This window comes from Cydia splendana, chromosome 5 (assembly GCF_910591565.1).
Source record: "Cydia splendana chromosome 5, ilCydSple1.2, whole genome shotgun sequence".
Taxonomy (NCBI): domain Eukaryota; kingdom Metazoa; phylum Arthropoda; class Insecta; order Lepidoptera; family Tortricidae; genus Cydia; species Cydia splendana.
The window spans coordinates 9295989-9313805 of record NC_085964.1 but is presented as its reverse complement, the minus strand read 5'-3'; the positions used below and the strand labels follow the sequence as shown (position 1 = coordinate 9313805).

General features: G+C 35.1%; 1 protein-coding gene across 4 annotated transcripts in view; it reads right to left on the bottom strand.

Moving 5' to 3' along the window:
* LOC134790662 (putative uncharacterized protein DDB_G0282133) overlaps positions 1 to 17817 on the bottom strand; it is a 73558-nt gene that overhangs the window by 43464 nt on the left and 12277 nt on the right. Inside the window, exon 1 of one of the 4 annotated variants that reach the window (XM_063761542.1) lies at positions 6841 to 7387. The exons of 1 other annotated variant lie outside the window; for it this stretch is intronic. Coding sequence is in view for 1 of the 3 variants with exons in the window: in XM_063761543.1 (XP_063617613.1) it covers positions 6841 to 6856 (16 nt within the window). In the remaining 2 variants the exon portion in view is untranslated. Of the gene's footprint in view, positions 1 to 6840; positions 7388 to 17817 lie in introns of those variants that run through there. 2 more of the 4 variants (XM_063761540.1, XM_063761543.1) reach the window with 2 other exon arrangements.

Below are 17817 nucleotides of genomic sequence, written 5' to 3'. Positions count from 1 at the left end.
GGTAAATAAAACGTAGCGTTCAGACCGAAACGGGCCCTCGGGAATAGAAATACCTCGTGGATATTACTTGTGTTATATTAGAATGTGTGGGACGGAATAGTGGTAGCTATGGTGCTGATATTGATTCACGCGACTATCTCTACCACCGGTCTGCCTTCCGTTTCCGTAATAAATATTTATATAGAGACATTCTAACGGCAGCGGACGAGGCCCTTTACTCTATATATATCCTGTATTACCTATAGGTGTACGTAAAAGTTGATCCGAAACGGGTAGACGGGATATTTTGGGCGAGGTATAAATATATATTGGTACCTGTTTGATGTGAAGGTGAAAAAGATCGCATGGTTCCAGGAACTTAAAAAGTTCATTCTTTAAAACTAGAACATCACTACACCTTATAAATGTGTGTTTGTATGTTCGCGATAAACTCAAAAACTACTGAACGGATTTTCATGCTGTTTTCACCTACCTATATCAATAGAGTGATTCTTGAGGAAGGTTTATGTGTATAATTTGTTAACCCGTGCGAATCCGGGGCGGGTCGCTAGTGTGATATAGTTCCATCAGTGACAATGTCACCAATCTGCAATTATGGTAAAGTAGAAATTTAAACCTCTACGCTTGTTCACGTTTTCAAATCATTCAAAAGTGATTAAGTAAGTTATTAGCGGTGCGACGTCCATATGTATTTAATGGATTCATCTGGTTTGACTCAATATAAAACAATAAGCAAAATTTCGGCATTAAGTGAAACAAAGAGTGTATAAGAAAACAAATGAGATTGTATTATAAGCCCAAATATAGGTTTGGAGTTTAATATTTGTGCAGAATAGAATTATACGTCGAAATCTGATGTTCTATTGTTTAACCATGAATTAATAATATACCTATGCACAGTTATAGATAGACTACTTCCATGAAAAAGTCAACCAGTCAAGGCAAATTACTTTTATTTGAATAATATTCTTGTTAGCCCAAGACGAAGTAAATGGTTACTTTGCTACCATTAACCAGTAACCTAGGAAAAAAGGGTCAGTGGTCATGAAAACGAAACTATTACTTAGAAAGCTTTTAAGATTTCGTGAAAATACAAACACATCTAAAAGCTCCTGTGACCGTCGTCTGGCCGGAGCATTAACCCTCCAGTTCCATTTTTCAGAGTCAGATAAAATCTCCATCCAAGTGAAAGAGTTACAGTGATTGATAATTTATTACGTTTTTTGCTGGCTTTATCAGAGGGTGCTGTCCCCAGGGAATAATTCCATCTTCAAATAATACCGTGATTTTAGTAAAATTATTACACTCGGGTTTCGGAAAGCGATCGGGCAAAAGTAAAAAATGTTACATTATGTAATGGCACCTGTTTGAATACTTATGTCAAAGTGGTAAAATAAAAGGTGTTTTCACCAACCTATAAACCTAAATGATGCAAGCAAAATAACATTTATGGCTAATAAGTTTAATTCTATGAGATAGTCAAATGAAAACCGTTAAAACTAGACAATTTGAACACCCTCTAACTTTGATACAAAAAAAAGATGCACTTATGATGTTTTAATTTTAAATGCTCTTTCTCAGAGTCATTTTTGTTGCAAATGCAAAAACCTGCATTGGTGATGCCATGGTTGAGCATTGTGGGCACTAAATTGCACCGGATAAGAAGCGGGTATGACGAATTACTTTTTTGTAATCGTTTTTGTTTAAATAAATTAAGATTAAATGTAATGTGGTGGTTAGGTATCATTAAAAGCTGGTATTTTGAAGGAAGCCGAAATAAAGTATTCTTTGATGCCGCCGAAAAAGCGTAGCATATTGAAGAAAAACCTATTATAGGAAACAAAGTGGTGCAGAAAAGAAACAGAACTAAATTGGTGCTAACCAACCTAGTGAATTAATTTCAGAAAGGCAGCTTTTAAAGCCAAGTTGGGCGCAGAGCCAATACTCGTATTACTGTACTATACAGTTGGGTTATGCACAACGCCTTATAACTTGGGGAAAGGACGGGACCCGCGACGTGCGTGACCCGCGAAGCCTTCGCGCGCGTTAATGGCCCAAAATGATGGATCGCCTACACCTACCAGCAAACAGGCTGCAACGTAAGCCAAAGCTGTAAATATTAATTACCTTGTAAAAATTACACACGGATTACACGACACAGCGAGCGTTTTGACATGGAAATCATTCATTCTCAATTTAGCACCATTTAATATTTTTTTAATTTTTTATATTGTAACACAATAAACATGTCTAAAATCGGCTACGTTTGAGTAGGAGACTGCTTTGACTGAATGTATTTATTCCTAAAGCATTTCGATTTTGTATGCTAATGTGAGAAAGGAGAATTTAAAAAGTTAACCCAATGGAAGTTAACCCTGGTTATTTAAATTTGAAAAGATAATAATAATGGGTTCCTCCCGTATTTAATTGACAAAAAAATGTAGGCATGTTTGAGAATAGTACATTGTTGAAGGAGCTAGAAAGTGACCAATAGATGGAAGAGTTAGTTTGAGATACGAGTCCATAGTCTACTTCACGGCTACTGTGAGGAAGTTAATTTATTATATATGTTTTAATCGTTTAACGGAAGATGACAATTTCATATTCTTACCTATTTTTACTCAAAATTCAACACAGCCAACCTTGCAATCGCTTTAATAATTTATATCAAGCGTAACCATTAACTCTGTTTTTACTAGAATTATTTGTCTATACAAGATATTTCATAATTATATTGACTCAGTAAATTAATTATACTGAAACTTGAAACACACATAACTTGTCAGTTTTCTATAGGAGATCAACCCTTCGCGCTTACATTTTACCACCTTTTTCTTCTGACAAAGTCGCTGTGCCAGAATATATATATATATATATACAAAATTCGTCATTGGACTGTTATTTTTTTTTTTGGTGCGCTGAGATTTGTTGAGTGTCAACGTTGTCAACCAATCAGTGAATGGCGCTAATTTCTAGTCAAGATTTAGACATCTATTGCCATATTTCCGAGCAGTGGAGTGAAAATTTTATAGATGACAAGAGTTTAGCAGAAAGAGTCTGCGCGGAAAGAGAAAAGACGTGAAATGTATTGGGCTCCCTTAAGGTTCCGTCACAAAGGCGCGTTTTCCGGGCGGGGCGTGAGCGTATTATATGTAAACGCTCACGACCCGCCCGGAAAACGCGCCTGTGTGACGAAGCCTTTACATTGCACGACTCTTCTCTTTCCGCACAGACTTTAATTAGAGGTTTATTCTCCTTGGTTTTGTAATCAAGTCTGTCACCATCATTGTCAATGTGACAGGTGTAAATTGTAAAAAAAAACTTGACGGTAGCAGAAAAGATTCATATTGATAATAGTATTTAATAAGATAATTAAGGGTTCACGCAAATACAGCAGGATTCTGAAATTTGTGTTTTTTCGTACCGGTAACAAGTTCTTTAGGAAACTTTTGAAAAATGTAATTAACGATTGACCAAAAAGTTTCTCTAAGGAACCTATTTACCTTATTACCTACCATGTTATTAAATAATAACATTCATTCATTCCTTCATTTATTCTGTTTTCGCAATTAAGTAATCATTCATCGTGTGTGTGTAATCATTCGCCTCAATTCTCCTGCCGACACATATTGATATACGTTGAAATTATTTTCGACATCAATGCAGTGCTGGCGATGTTGTAGCTATAGACATATATTGGGAAACAGCAAATTGAATTATGCTTCTGGTTCACTGATTCAACTCTTTGAAAACATTTCGCAACGTCCATGTGTGAAAGCAATTTTAGTAGGTTTTGCTGTAAGTACCTAAGTTTAATAGACGAATGAATTGTACATTTTCTCGAGAACTGTAGGACTGGGAAATATTAAATAAGAGTTAGGTAGTACATAATTTTGATATGACATTATTAACACATTCACTGCCAGTGCGAGCTACGCGCTACGAGCAGCCGAATACGGGAAATCCGTATGATAATAAAGGCTACAAATATAATGACCACCAAAAAATACTTTGGTACCCTAAATAAAAAAATCATGCTTACCAAAAAAAATTACTGAACACCAAAAAAATAAGGCCTAAAAATACAAAAGTACCACCACTTTAATTACGACTGCACTTCAAATTGTATTCAAATACCAAATATATTGAATGATCACCAAAAATCATTAATGATCACCAAATCTTGAAGACCAAATTAATGCGATATTTTCACCTAAATAAACCACTATGATTACCAAAAAATGTATACATATTACCAAATAAAGTAAACTGATGCCAAAATTACTAGCCCCTCCCGCTCAACCCCCCGTAGCCCGCACCGCATACCTACCTAACCTAATCTACTTTTCTAGTAGCATTTCGTTATGCTACTAGAAAAGTAAGTTAAACTGCTATCAGTTAAGTGGGTTAGGTTAGGTTAGCACTGCGACCCTTACGGAAACGAAATGGTACTAGAAAAGTAGGTTAGGTTAAGTTTCAACTGCTACCCATACAGATACGAAACGCTACTAGAAAAGTGGGTTAGGTTAGGTTTGAACTGCGACCCTTACAGAAAAGAAATGCTACTAGAAAAGTGGGTTAGGTTAGGTTTGAACTGCGACCCATACAGAAACGAAATGCTACTAGAAAAGTGGGTTAGGTTAGGTTTGAACTGCGACCCTTGCAGAAAAGAAATGCTACTAGAAAAGTGGGTTAGGTTAGGTTTGAACTGCGACCCTTACAGAAACAAAATGCTACTAGAAAAGTGGGTTAGGTTAGGTTAGAACTGCGACTGTTACAGAAATAAAATGCCACTAGAAAAAGGTGACGAATTGGATTAATTAATTTAATAGGATAACGATATATTAAATAATTGCACATTTTTAATTAAAATGTGGTTACAATTTTGTGATCATTTACTATTTTTGCGTTTACAATGATTATTTTGGAGCCATTTGCTTTAATAGGATAGCAAGATTTAAAAATTTGGTTATCATTTTACATTAAAATGGAGTTCTAATTTTGGTGGTCATTTACTATTTTTGGGTTTACAATGATTATTTTGGTGTCATTTTCTTTAATAGGATAGCAAGATGTAAAAATTTGGTTATCATTTCACATTAAAATGGGGATTGAAATTTGGTAATCATTGACTATTTTTGGGTTAATAATGATTATTTTGGTGTCATTTCCTTTAAAAGGATAGTAAAATGTAATAAAATTGGTAATCATTTCACATTAAAATGGTGTTATAATTTTGGTGATCATTCATGATTTTAGGGTGGTAAAATAGATTTTTTTGGTATTAAATTTTATTAAATCTGGTGATCAGTTAAATAGCAGCCGATAATAAACGCCTACAAATAGACAACCCGCGTAGCGGGTCGCCGGCACTGAATGTGCTAATCCAAATTATTTACATGTGTGTTGTGACACTTTTGGCTTTCAGAAAATAAGTTAGTAAAAGTTATGGTCAGCTTTATCTATTGTACGGGCGTTAGTTTTAAATGTCAAACGATTAAACTGCTCTCGAAATGGACAAGACGCCTACACTTCGCCCACGTAAACACGTGGTACACAGACATACACCGAAAGCTCTAATTTTTGTTTCAGTTAATATGTTCTTGATTCGTTTGTTTCTCTTTTTCATCACAGAAGTCTGAATATATTGCTATCCCGGTTATCATAAAATGTGAATTTTAAGGTATTCGCTCGCAGAAAACAAAAGCCAATTGGGACTTGGGAGGAGGGACTTTTATCGAACAAGAGCGGTACACATAGTTATGGACTAGTATTTATTTAGACTTTGAACATATTATGTGTTATCAATATTTTTCACTTTTAGGAACAGAGTAGACAAATATGCGTATGTCCTAAATGTCTTCTCCGTGACGGGTTAAACAAAGCTTTTACTTTATACCGAAATTTCACCTACGAGTAATACACCTATTTAATAAAATAATGATTTAGTATTTTTGTATGCAGATAAAAAAAACTTCTCACAGAAGCTAAATTACTCTTTTTTTCCACCCTCCAGCTAATGATGCCACAATATTTGGAGAAGATTAAGTAAAGTTCATGTTAGCAATAAAGTGACCGACGGCAAATAAACCGTTCGCGCCGTAAATAGCGCTTACGAGCACCCGGTGGCCCCTTCCGCACTACCGACACTGCTCAATAGCTTGTTTTGCCAACCTAATGCGGATATTCTTACCTACGACCCAATACGGTATCCCATGTATTGGATCGTATAAAATTAAATTACATATTCAAAGGGAACAAGCCTAGTTTTTTTACTGGATGTGGAGATCGAATATCAAAATAATAAGGACTGGTCCGAGATTATTTTTTGGTTGGTTGAATACCTACATCAATTTGGTGCAATATATTATTTGCAAGATTACCATATGTATTACATTATGTAAGTATATTTTATTTAGACAGTATACCAAAAATCTGTTTCAAGTTTATGAAAATTTTACCTTAAAGTTGCGCAAACATAAGTAATCAAAGAGTTTTTATTTTCTTAGCCCTCATTTAGATCTTATTGAACGTTGTGAAAGTAACAAGTCACGCAAGCTGTTATTCAGCGGCCGCGGTAAATGTAAAGAAATGTTCATTTAATAAGGGCGCCTTTGTATCAGCCCGTAAAACATTATTCATCATTAAGTCAGTCTATCAAGCTTTTAACTATTGGTAGTGAAGTAATGTGAACCAACACATATGCTACCTTATTGTGTGCGTTCGTCTAGAGTCTAGACTACATATATATGCTGTCTAAAATAGCTATCAAGTTCCGTAGCGGAGTTAGTGTGTAACTATATCAAAGCTCAGCATCTTCAATTTGTTTAAGAATCATACCTGTAAAGGGCGCCATCCTGGCTGAAGCTTAGCGCAGTCACTGAATAATAAATGCAGCGAGCAAGGTTATCTTTTATGTGCCAATAATCCTGGCTTGGAGTGCAGCGGCCGGCCGTTTCCAATTCTCACGCGCTCACTACACACACCTACGTATAAGAATGTACGTCACTTGGACTAACGAGGTTATAGTATAAGAGATAGGAGCGAGGCGCAGGCGGACAACGCAGTGTGGAGGCTCTAGACGTGCGCCCCCTAACACCGTGCTCTGCGAAATGATCGCGTGGCGCCGCCGCCCGCCCGCGCGCCCGGTGCAGGCCTTACATTTCCTTCGCTTTTAGAGCGTGGACAACACGCGGACCATTATAACTAAGACCTGAAGGTCTACACCAAGTATCCGTCATCAATATCAAACATAAACCGGCTCGTCTGAAACAAACGCTCGCCTGAGGATGGCCAACGGATGAGACTAACAGCACAGGCTCGGCCGGCACTCGGCACAACCCACATCTACAGTAAATATTAAAACAACAGATGAATCTCCATACCGCTACATTATTCAAAACAGCGTTACTAATGCAAACAGTACCTTTGCTACCATTTTTATTATAATTACAACTGTAATGTAAGCTTTGTTGCTCCGATGCTAATAGGTTAAATACGAAAGAAACCTATACAGGCCGTAGGTACTTAATGTTAAGTGTGCCCTTTTCTTGAGGCAGAATCTAAGCTAACTAGGTCGATATAATGGTCCCTAATGTTGCTGCGTCTTTACATATATTACGATTATGCCTCACATGTACGATAGATGCTTATACCTAAATGTACATATATCTACAGCTCGTTATGTTTAAACGTACGTTGGATAAGTATGTACAACTACAATGTCATTTAAAAATTCTTTCAGTGAAATTGCCACGACTCTTTTCATACATTTTACATGGGTCGCGGCAATTAGACCGCAGACATATTTTTTGAGAATAACCTATAGAACCCTATATCTGCTATAGAACTTACAGATGATGGAGGCTGATTTTATTTAAGTACCACGTCTTAAGGTTTTGGTGATATCTCGATAGGACCTTGACAATCGTTCATGCTAATTGGTGTGCGCAAATTGCAATTACAGTCACGTCATTACTGTCATTAGGCATGAGGTCGCACTTATTGGAGCGCGTGAGCATCTTCGTTTACTACGTACAAACGAAACATGCTACGCCGTAGCACCACGTCGTAGCACTCATCCAACGTTTATGCTTCGTCTCGTTTTTATAACGAATACATATTTTTTTAACCAAGATATAGTCCGTATACTATTAATACTATTATAGATTAAAAGGGTAATTATGATCTCAGTAGGTAATGAAATAAAACCTATCGTAATAAAATTCGACCCGAACAGATCAAACCAAATCACTAACGAGGATACCCATTTTAATACGATTACATAACCGAAATGCATATAAATATAATGACAACAATTTGATGCTCGTAACTGGACAAAGCGGCTGCACAAAATGCACTGTATACTGTATGAATGTACCTAAGCATCCGGTGGGCACTTTTATATTTTATCGTGGTCGTCCACGGTAACGACACGATTCAGTGGTTTTTGGGTAATTCTCACTAGTTACCACCAAGTTGTTATCAGTGGTAACGACTGAATTTTTTTTCCCACCCAGTGGTAACAACTGAGAAAAAAAATGCAAGTACCATTACCATAATCACCAACTCAATTTGGAGGCAACTAGTTGGAATTTAGTTGTTACCACTAAAATACTGTTATGTTCAATACTGACAAAAATACCTAAATAAATATGAAGTGGGAATGTTTCACGTAAAAAGGTCATTTATATGTGTATGTAAATATAGCTCTTATTGTTTTGCTGTTCGTGGCTATTATGAGTACAATTATTGTAGTAGTATTATAAGTAGAAAAATGTTAGTATAATTTGCTTTCTTTATTTTTTAAAAGGGCCTCAAATTCTTATGTGCCCAAGGGCCCCAGCATAGTTTAAGTCGGCCCTGCCTGGTTCCTCGTAATAATAAATCGTGTCGTTACCGTGGACATCCACGATAAAGTATAAAAGCGCCGGGTAACTCGGAAATTCGTTGATTCAGCCGAATTGCTGAGCTTACAGGAACTGCACCATTATGACACAATTACATGACCTACATACTAAGTCCTTTCACAATCGAACTTTATTATTTCACTAGGTTTTGTAGTCGGTACGTAGTTAAAATGAAGAAAAGGTTGAATAAAATATACGCGGAACAATACTAAACACAAATGGTTGACTCACGAGTAAAAAATTGCTAATCAGGTCTCTGGAATCAATTTTTTTTTGGTAAAAGCTTTTATTATCTACTAAATTTACTATTTTTTAAAGCCTGACAACAGTTTATTTAACCCTGAGATAGTGTCGCTGCAAACAGCTTACGTATGGCAATAATGTGCGTACGTCATGTATAGTTGGGGTAGTGGGCATTAGCTTCATGTTGTTGTTGATACCTACTCTTATAATGTCAGAAACATTGCATACAGAGAATTCGGTTCTTTCAATTTACCTATTCGTCAAAACTGATTCTAAATATTAAATATATTTAATATTCTTCGTTTTCTGACTCTGACGAAGTCTGATTTTCATTAGATGTTGTGTCGCTTTCAGGACCACCAACCTCGATTATAAAACTAAATAATATAGGACCTTTATTCCTATAATCGTCTTCAATTTTTTTAACAAGGTCACAGCAATTGCTCCAATTTTTTTTAGTTACTTCCTATACGATACGATAACCAGTTCAATACAACCGCAATATAATAGTAGTTTATGTGACTGCTACATAATGAAAGGCATTAAAATACGAGTGTGGGTTTATGAAACGAATGAAATGAGTTTCATAATAGTATCACAGGAGTGTTTTAATGCCTAATTATGTAGAGTTACATACACTGCTTTATCTACACACATATTATAAACTTTCTATGATATATTCACTAACCTCATATTACAGCCGACTTTGCTCTCTGGCGGAACTCGCGGATATGAGATGGCGTCTCCGAAATATCTTTATCGCACATTTTACATGAAACTTTTGTTATAGTTTCTTTAAAAATAACAAAACAAATTATTTTTTACTTACAAACTAATTAAAAGATAAACTGTACGTCAAATGGCGGCAAATGAAAACTTTTTTCACGCACGTCACGCATCCGTAGTTTTTTTTTAATTCAGAGACAAACTAGAGTCGGGGTCGATTACCATATCGTCCGATACCAACTTACATGCGAGATTTGTCAATATTGTAAGCAAATGGCATTTGATTTCGAATAAAACGTCATCTCGACTGATATTAGAATAGGGGTCAAATCAAATTGCTTTTTTTTTCAGAGATGTTCGAAATTTTAATTGCATTACCAAATCGATTTTGATATAGTTATGAAGCTATTACCACATTTTCACAGATAAGAAGTTTGCTGTAACAAAACAGTTTATCGTAATGTGGGCCATTATTTACGGATTTTGAAGGCATCATAGACAGTTTATGATATGTGTGTAGATAAAACTTCAATACCGGTCATGTCAACAACAAACTTTAAAACATTGTTTATTGGAATGCTATGTAATCCTTCGTCTTTTTTAAGCTGTAAGTATTTGATTGCATTCACTACAAATTTTTTTGCATCTTTTGAATATTTTTTTGGCATTTTTGTAATAAAACCGTTTATATTTGAATATATTCGTAGATATTTTCTATTTGTTTACATCCGTGACATTCGATGACATCCAACGTTCGTTGTCAAAGAGTATTTGTTGCCAGTTAAAGAAATTAGTACCATTAAAAATCCGCAAAATGGCGAGGGTCAAATAAACTGTTGTCAGGCTTTATACAATAACATAATATGAAATATTGCTGGCCACTCTAGAGTCATCCGATAAAAGTCAAAAAGTAAAATTATAATAAAACACAGTGTGTTCTGTTTTTAATATCCTAAAAGAAAGACCTAAACCTATGTAAAGACTATCATATTGGATTGACTTATAAAATGATGTCAATTTGATCTTATTTGGACATCGTTTTCATTTCACTAGCACTTAGGTACCTATACATAATTTTGTGAACGAGACTGGGAGTAGGTTTAAAATGTTTAAATAACATATCAATAATAGATGTTTAAAGTTCAAATGCCGCTCCTGGCCGTTTGGAGGTATACATATATACTATCCCTAATAGGATATTCTTTATTCTTTATTATTCTTTATTCTTTATTCAAACACTATGTATAAGTTTACAGCTCAAGCCAAGGCACTTATACTGTTAATTAGGTACATATATGTTGTCAGTATCAGTCAGTATCATAAAATTAGTAGGTACACTTATTGTATTACACACTTATCTTTATAATTGAACATACATATTATGTATTACTAAGTTACATAGAGATAAAAAAAAGAATCTGATATTAAATAACATAGGTAGAGTTTAAAAAAATCCTGATACTACGTTGTAGGGACGGCCACTTGTCTGCGAATATGTCTGCGTTTTGGACTGTAGCTATGAAGTTATTTAGTAATTCTATTGCTCGGTACGTGGGTGCGTTTGAACCGTGATAGGTGCGAACATTTGGATATGCAAAAAGGTTTCTGGCTCTACGTGCGCTACGCCCTACTGCAGCTATGTAGTTGTCTGGGGTAAAAATACGCATACGCTCCAGAACGGATGGGTTGTCAATACGATTTCTTAAAAGCAGACAATAGTGTAAGGCAAGCGTTTGCTTACGCCTTAGCTCGAGAGACTCTAATGGTATCTTTATTACAGGTTTTATTCTAAACAGCACAAAAAACTGATTCCATTTTATACAGAATTCTCGCGCAATAAATCCCAAATTCAAACTGGTTTTCCAATGGCTGTTACGGCTGTTTTGCTTCGTGGGGCAGTACTACTTACCTACTCTACGCGCGTCTGTCGGTTTTCGTTCATTCAGGACAATTTTCTGCAACAAGCGCTCTCTACAGGCAAACTTGAAAATACGCTACGGTAGACTTCACGTCTTGTACGTACGTAAAAGCAACTGAAAAACCAGATGTCGCTTTTGTTTGCTTTAACAGACATTTCCTACGTGGACAAAATTCAACGTCCAAGTGTTTTGCCAACCCTTCAATAGGTGGCGTTGCGAAGACATACTAGGAACACGACGCGCTTCAAATCTTGTAACTTAAATATGAACCACTTCCTAGAATCGGATTTAGCTGAAATTTGGAGTAGGTAGTTCCATAATTCCGATGATAAATATACAGTAATATGCTAACACTAACATCAAAGACATATCTAACTTCGTATAAGACGAATAAAGTCTAAGGAAAAAACGTGCCTCGGAATTGAAGCAAGTCATTCTCGAATAGATGGCGCACACACCTTTAGCCTATCCTCGGCTAGATGGCGTGACGACACCGTTTCATATTTAACAATTTTAACACATAGATATTAGTGAAGGAACATGGATCAAAATGATATAAAAATAATAAAATCATTTATCCATATATATACATTTTTTGATAACTTTATACGTTTTCATTTTGAGTTTTAGTCGTGTGTCGATAGATGGCAGTAAATTTACAGTGACTACAAAATTTACAATGACAGGACCCCTCTATACTATCTATTCTTTTTGCTAACATGTAGTTGGGGTCTCGCCAAGATGACAATCGTTCATGGACAAACGCCGATCGAAAAAAAATATCGGCATGACAAATGCAATAAAAAGTCGCATAATCATTTTCCATAAATACATTATTTTAGTTTCGATTGGCGTTTTCCATCAACAATTGTCAGTTCTAGACACTATGTGATAATGCAGTTAGAACGTAGCAAACCGAACTCTTCGATGGAAAAACACAAACGCATCGAGTTTACGATCATAAGAAAGAAATCAAGAATTACTAAAGTCTGCGCGAAAAGAGAAGAGTGGTGAAATTTATGGGATCAATACATTCTACGACTCTTCTCTTTTCACAAAGACTCGTATATAGACATGCAAATGAGAAGTACAGTCAGCAATAAAAGCTTGTCACAAAAAAATTAAACATGATCACGTTAAAAATACAAAACTTCTAGTTACTCGCTCCATTTTCTTGGTATTGGTGTTTACGGCCTGGCCACATATTGCGCGACTGGCTTCGGCTAAGGCGACAACCATAAGTGGGAACGAAAGGTCCGATCGCTGTGTCTCGCTCCAACCTATGGTTGTCGCCTTAGCCGAAGCGAGTCGCGCAATGTCGTGGCCAGCGCTTTAACCATTTTAGCTACAAAAACTACTTAGTCATAAATAATTCATGTTACATAAATGTTTATGCCAAGTTTCGTTTAATTTAAGCATATCGTTTTAAAATGAGAGCGTAAATTCAATTGTATGAGAGCGGGTTTTTTGGCGGCGGATTCGTGTGACTCTTAACACTTTACACCCATTTGATAGGTCATCAGCGCCTATGTATAAAATATAGACGATAGACACGCGCGTTTCACAAATCACCCTATATAAAAAAGAGGCAAATTTAATAAAGATTCCTTGTGAGACTTATGTCGGTAATGCTTATCGCCAATCGACCCGACGTGAAGTATTTTGTCCTCTAACCGTTGTCCTCATTGAGAGACGAAAGCAACGCAATACTGAAGTCGACTGACTTTAAATTCTATTAATTTAATGGAATATAATACTTAAGTACCTCAATATATACATAAAAGCATCAATATTCCCGCGAAAGGTGCGCTCTGAATCCGTATTAATTTTGAATAAGTAATTTGTGAAAACCAGTTTTCACTAAAGCGTTTCGAAAAACTAGTTTTAACTAACGAAAACGCGTGTTTTCCCCAAGTATTAATTTTAACATGATTAAATCTTCCCGCATACAAGCGAAAAACTCAAAAGCTATAAGGAAATCGGAATAAAAGCAATTGAGGGCGAAAGTTTCAGCCAAGTTAACTTAAGCCATTAGCGAATACAATGCCAATTTTATCCTGCTCATTGCGATCAGTTCCATTACATTATGCCTATAACTGGAACAGCGACTTCGGTTAGCTACTTTCATTCCAATTGTAAGTCCGGTTACAAATTAAGTAAGCGACACCATTTACCCTTATCGAACTTGTATCGTATCGAACTGAAAAGCAACGGTTTAAACGTTGGAAGATGCTACCAATTATATTCATTGGCTTAAATATTTTGTTTAGCGTGCATATTTCATTTGCTTTTGTTTGCACGTAGTAATTTTTATTTTATTTTTAATTTTATTGATTCATAAAATTTACACAGCATTACAGCGGACTAATACACTGTGAAATTTATAATATACAGTATTTATACAAACAAGGTACATGATACAGTCTAGAAAGGACAAACAGAACAAAATGTCAGAAAGAAAAACTACTTAAGACTGCGTCGAGCAAAATCAGCGAAAAAGGCAGTCACCGTTTAGTCGCTAGCGTTCACATCTCTTGATAAAAAAAATTATAATAAATGTCATTATTATCTCAAAGAGTGTGTTTACAACGAATCACCCTTGAAAATCTGAAATCTTTTACAATATAATAAATACACTTATGCAAAGTTGTACCTAAAACGAGATGAACGAGTGTCAGCGTTTAGTAAAATTTGTATAAAAAAATCGATGCTCAAACTATAAAATCGAGTGATTTCGAAAGCCAGATAACTGGACTACAACGAATCAGGCTTTTCCTATTTTTCCTCTTAAAGGCAGCAGAGAAATTCCATCGTAAACGTAAACTTCCATACATCGGCCATATCTGTCAAATTATCTTTTGAATCAGATGCAAAGAGTATAATAATATATGTATAGTAAAAGAGAGCCAACTCGCGAGTAAATGTCAAAAAACGTCGACACTAACGCTCCTAGTGGATTTTTGTTACAAACCTTTACGTATGTGTGCGTGGCACACATGCATAGTAATAAAGACTATGGCGCCTTTTTCCTTGACCCTTTACAGTGAACTACAATGAGGGTTCCATTCTTTCACCTTCTTGCAAAGCAATCACGTGAAAAATGAATACACCTCATTGTAGTGCACTGTACACGGTCAAGGAAAAAGGCGCCAATATATTATGTACTATAATACCTATTCATTCAGTGACGATTTACTACCTAGACCAGTATTTTATAAATGTTCATACCAAAGAATATTTTAGTCGCAAAAGTAAAAACACGATGTGTAAAAATATCATTTATTTTTCATTACTTACATGCGTAACAAACCAAAAAAATATTTTCTAAGGGTTCCACTTATTATAATAAATTAGTACGAAATAATACAAATCCACTATTAAAACTTGGACTTAAATTTGACTAGCTAGCACGAGCCACGAAGCATTGATGCGTTTTGGAGTCATGTTGTTTTAATTCGCACAGCCGAAAAGGCAATAACGTTTCTTTCTCCCAGGCGCACTCATTTTCATCAATTTATAGTGATTATACTTTAAATTATTAATTAAAATTACAAAAAATTAGAATCTTCTGTTTGACTTTTATAGTTTGACGGTTACTATGTTTTTTGTTTTGACGTTTCCTTTCACGTAAGGCACTTGGCGAAACTATTTAGTTAAATGTTCTTAATAAAAACGATTATATTATTTTAATATTAAATACAATTATATTAAGACGATTAAAAAATGTGAGGTACCTAAATTACTGAAAATTTTAAACGTTTCATACTTGAAACGGAATTTGTGATAAAAATGCAAAGACAAAGTTTTTTTTCTTTTTAACAATTATGGCCTGGATGCATGTTTTTTAAGACACCACAGACAAAGCGGTGACACCATCTAGTTGATTTACATGGAAGCATCAGGTGAGGAAATGTTGCTGTAAACATAATGCTGACTGCGCTAGTTTCCATGTATAAGGTACCCCTCTTTGAAGTTTCGCCCCCCTGCTCAGATGCCCGCTGTGGCTCGTCGGGAGCGGTCGCGTACCTGGATCTCCCATTTTGACATTTCGTTTTGGCATATATATTGACAGAAATTCATGTCCGTATACGAATGATGATACCAGTGAAAAACTGTGTTCAAAATAAATAGGGTAAATGAATAATGTCACACGGAGATCTAGAGTCATGAAAATTTTGATTTGTTTTTATTCACATTAAAAAATATACGAACACAACCAAATCAGTGTAATTCGTTTCTTCCTAATTTACTCAAAATGAAAAGAGTTTGAAGATTAGTTTTTTCTTATTGGAATATATTTTCATTGTGCTGGCATTCATATTACGTCATTTTAGAAACATATATGACATAATGTCAATATACTAGACAGACAATTTATCAACAAAATTTCACATTTTAACGTAAACCATTTTAATTATTAAAATTTTATTTATGAAGACACATAAATAAAATTATTTATGTTGTTCACATAATTTCAGCAATAAAATTCTTAGTTTCAACCTATTCTAGGAGCTAGCACGTGCTTTGAAAGTTAATTCAATGATATATCATCAAGAAATTGAAATCAAGACTCGACCTGCAGTCTCAGCGAGTTTTTGTTTCTATATTATCAGTTGAAAGAACGATATTTAAAGCCAATACCATCGTAGTGGTCTGATGTTCACTGATTATTAACATTACGTGTTAAAGAACCGTGTCCCGATTTGGGCCATGGTGCGTCCATTAATGAATCGCATACTAACGGATAGAGGTTTACGAGTACATTCACGGAAAAATAGTTTCATTGTTAATTGAAGTGGGCATATGATTATAGGCAACTCAATACTGGTGGCTTAGTTGCCGTTTATAAATCTGAAGATTCTTCATGGATACTGTCAAATCTTATAAAATATGTCTCCCATTTCTGTTCATGAAGGTTTTATTAGCTGTGTTAGATGCTTTGCATACCGTTATTACCAAATAATGGGCTGATTTGGCCCGGTAGCAACGAGATCGTACCATGTACCAAAAAGAAGGGAAGAGGGGAAATGGTTGGCTCTCCAGGTCCAATCTATGCTATACTTCTTCATGCTCTTAGCAACTAGGGCAAGTTATCATCATCTTTGTATAATTTAGGGACGAGGAATTCAGTTTTTAAATAATCGTTATACCTTTTCATACAAATAAATGATTTTTGCTCAATAAATGAAAATTATATGTATTTTTTGGGACTATTTTGGCCTTTACAATCACAGTGTGGCGATTTGTACTAAATAAAAAAAATTAAAATTTTGCTCAATTATTCCTCATTCTAAAAAGTATCACTTTAAAAGAGGCACTCATATATTTTTTGTGAATAATAATTAGTAGCGCGTGGCGGTGATAATTTCTATTTAAATTGAATTATGGGCAAAGTCAAACATTAAAAATATTATTATTAAATATTTTACAGATAAATTACAGGCGACAATTTTACAAATTAAATGGGTTTCTGTCACCAGTGCCACCTTATTATAAAGCAGTAGACTTTTTTGCTAACAAGGTATGCCCACCAAATACGCTCATAAGAACGATATATTCTATCGATATAGGCTATGAAATATCTAATGATATACAGGTTGTAATCGTTAAGTGTAGCCGGGCTATAATTCCGTAAATATAACAGATATCAGAAAACTTTAAATTGATATCGAAAGTGCGTTGAGTGCGTTGAGTGCGTACCCAATGAGTAAAATTACTTCAATAACTTTTTTTAAATAAAAGCAGAAATACCCCAAACATTAACTTCAAACCCTCCCATACATTTAGTACGACGACTCACCCCTCAAAGAACGTCGGTGTCGTAAGAGGTAAAACTGCTTGAGATTAATTATTTGTATTTGTTGTGTTATTTGTTATTTGTAACTGTAATAAAATATTAAACGGTAGCGTTTATGAAATAATAAATCTAACATTTATTTTTTAAGTAATTAATTTTTTTGATTACAGTAGTTGCTCGAAGTGACGCCCTTCTTGTGCGATACATTGACGGGCCCTCTTAA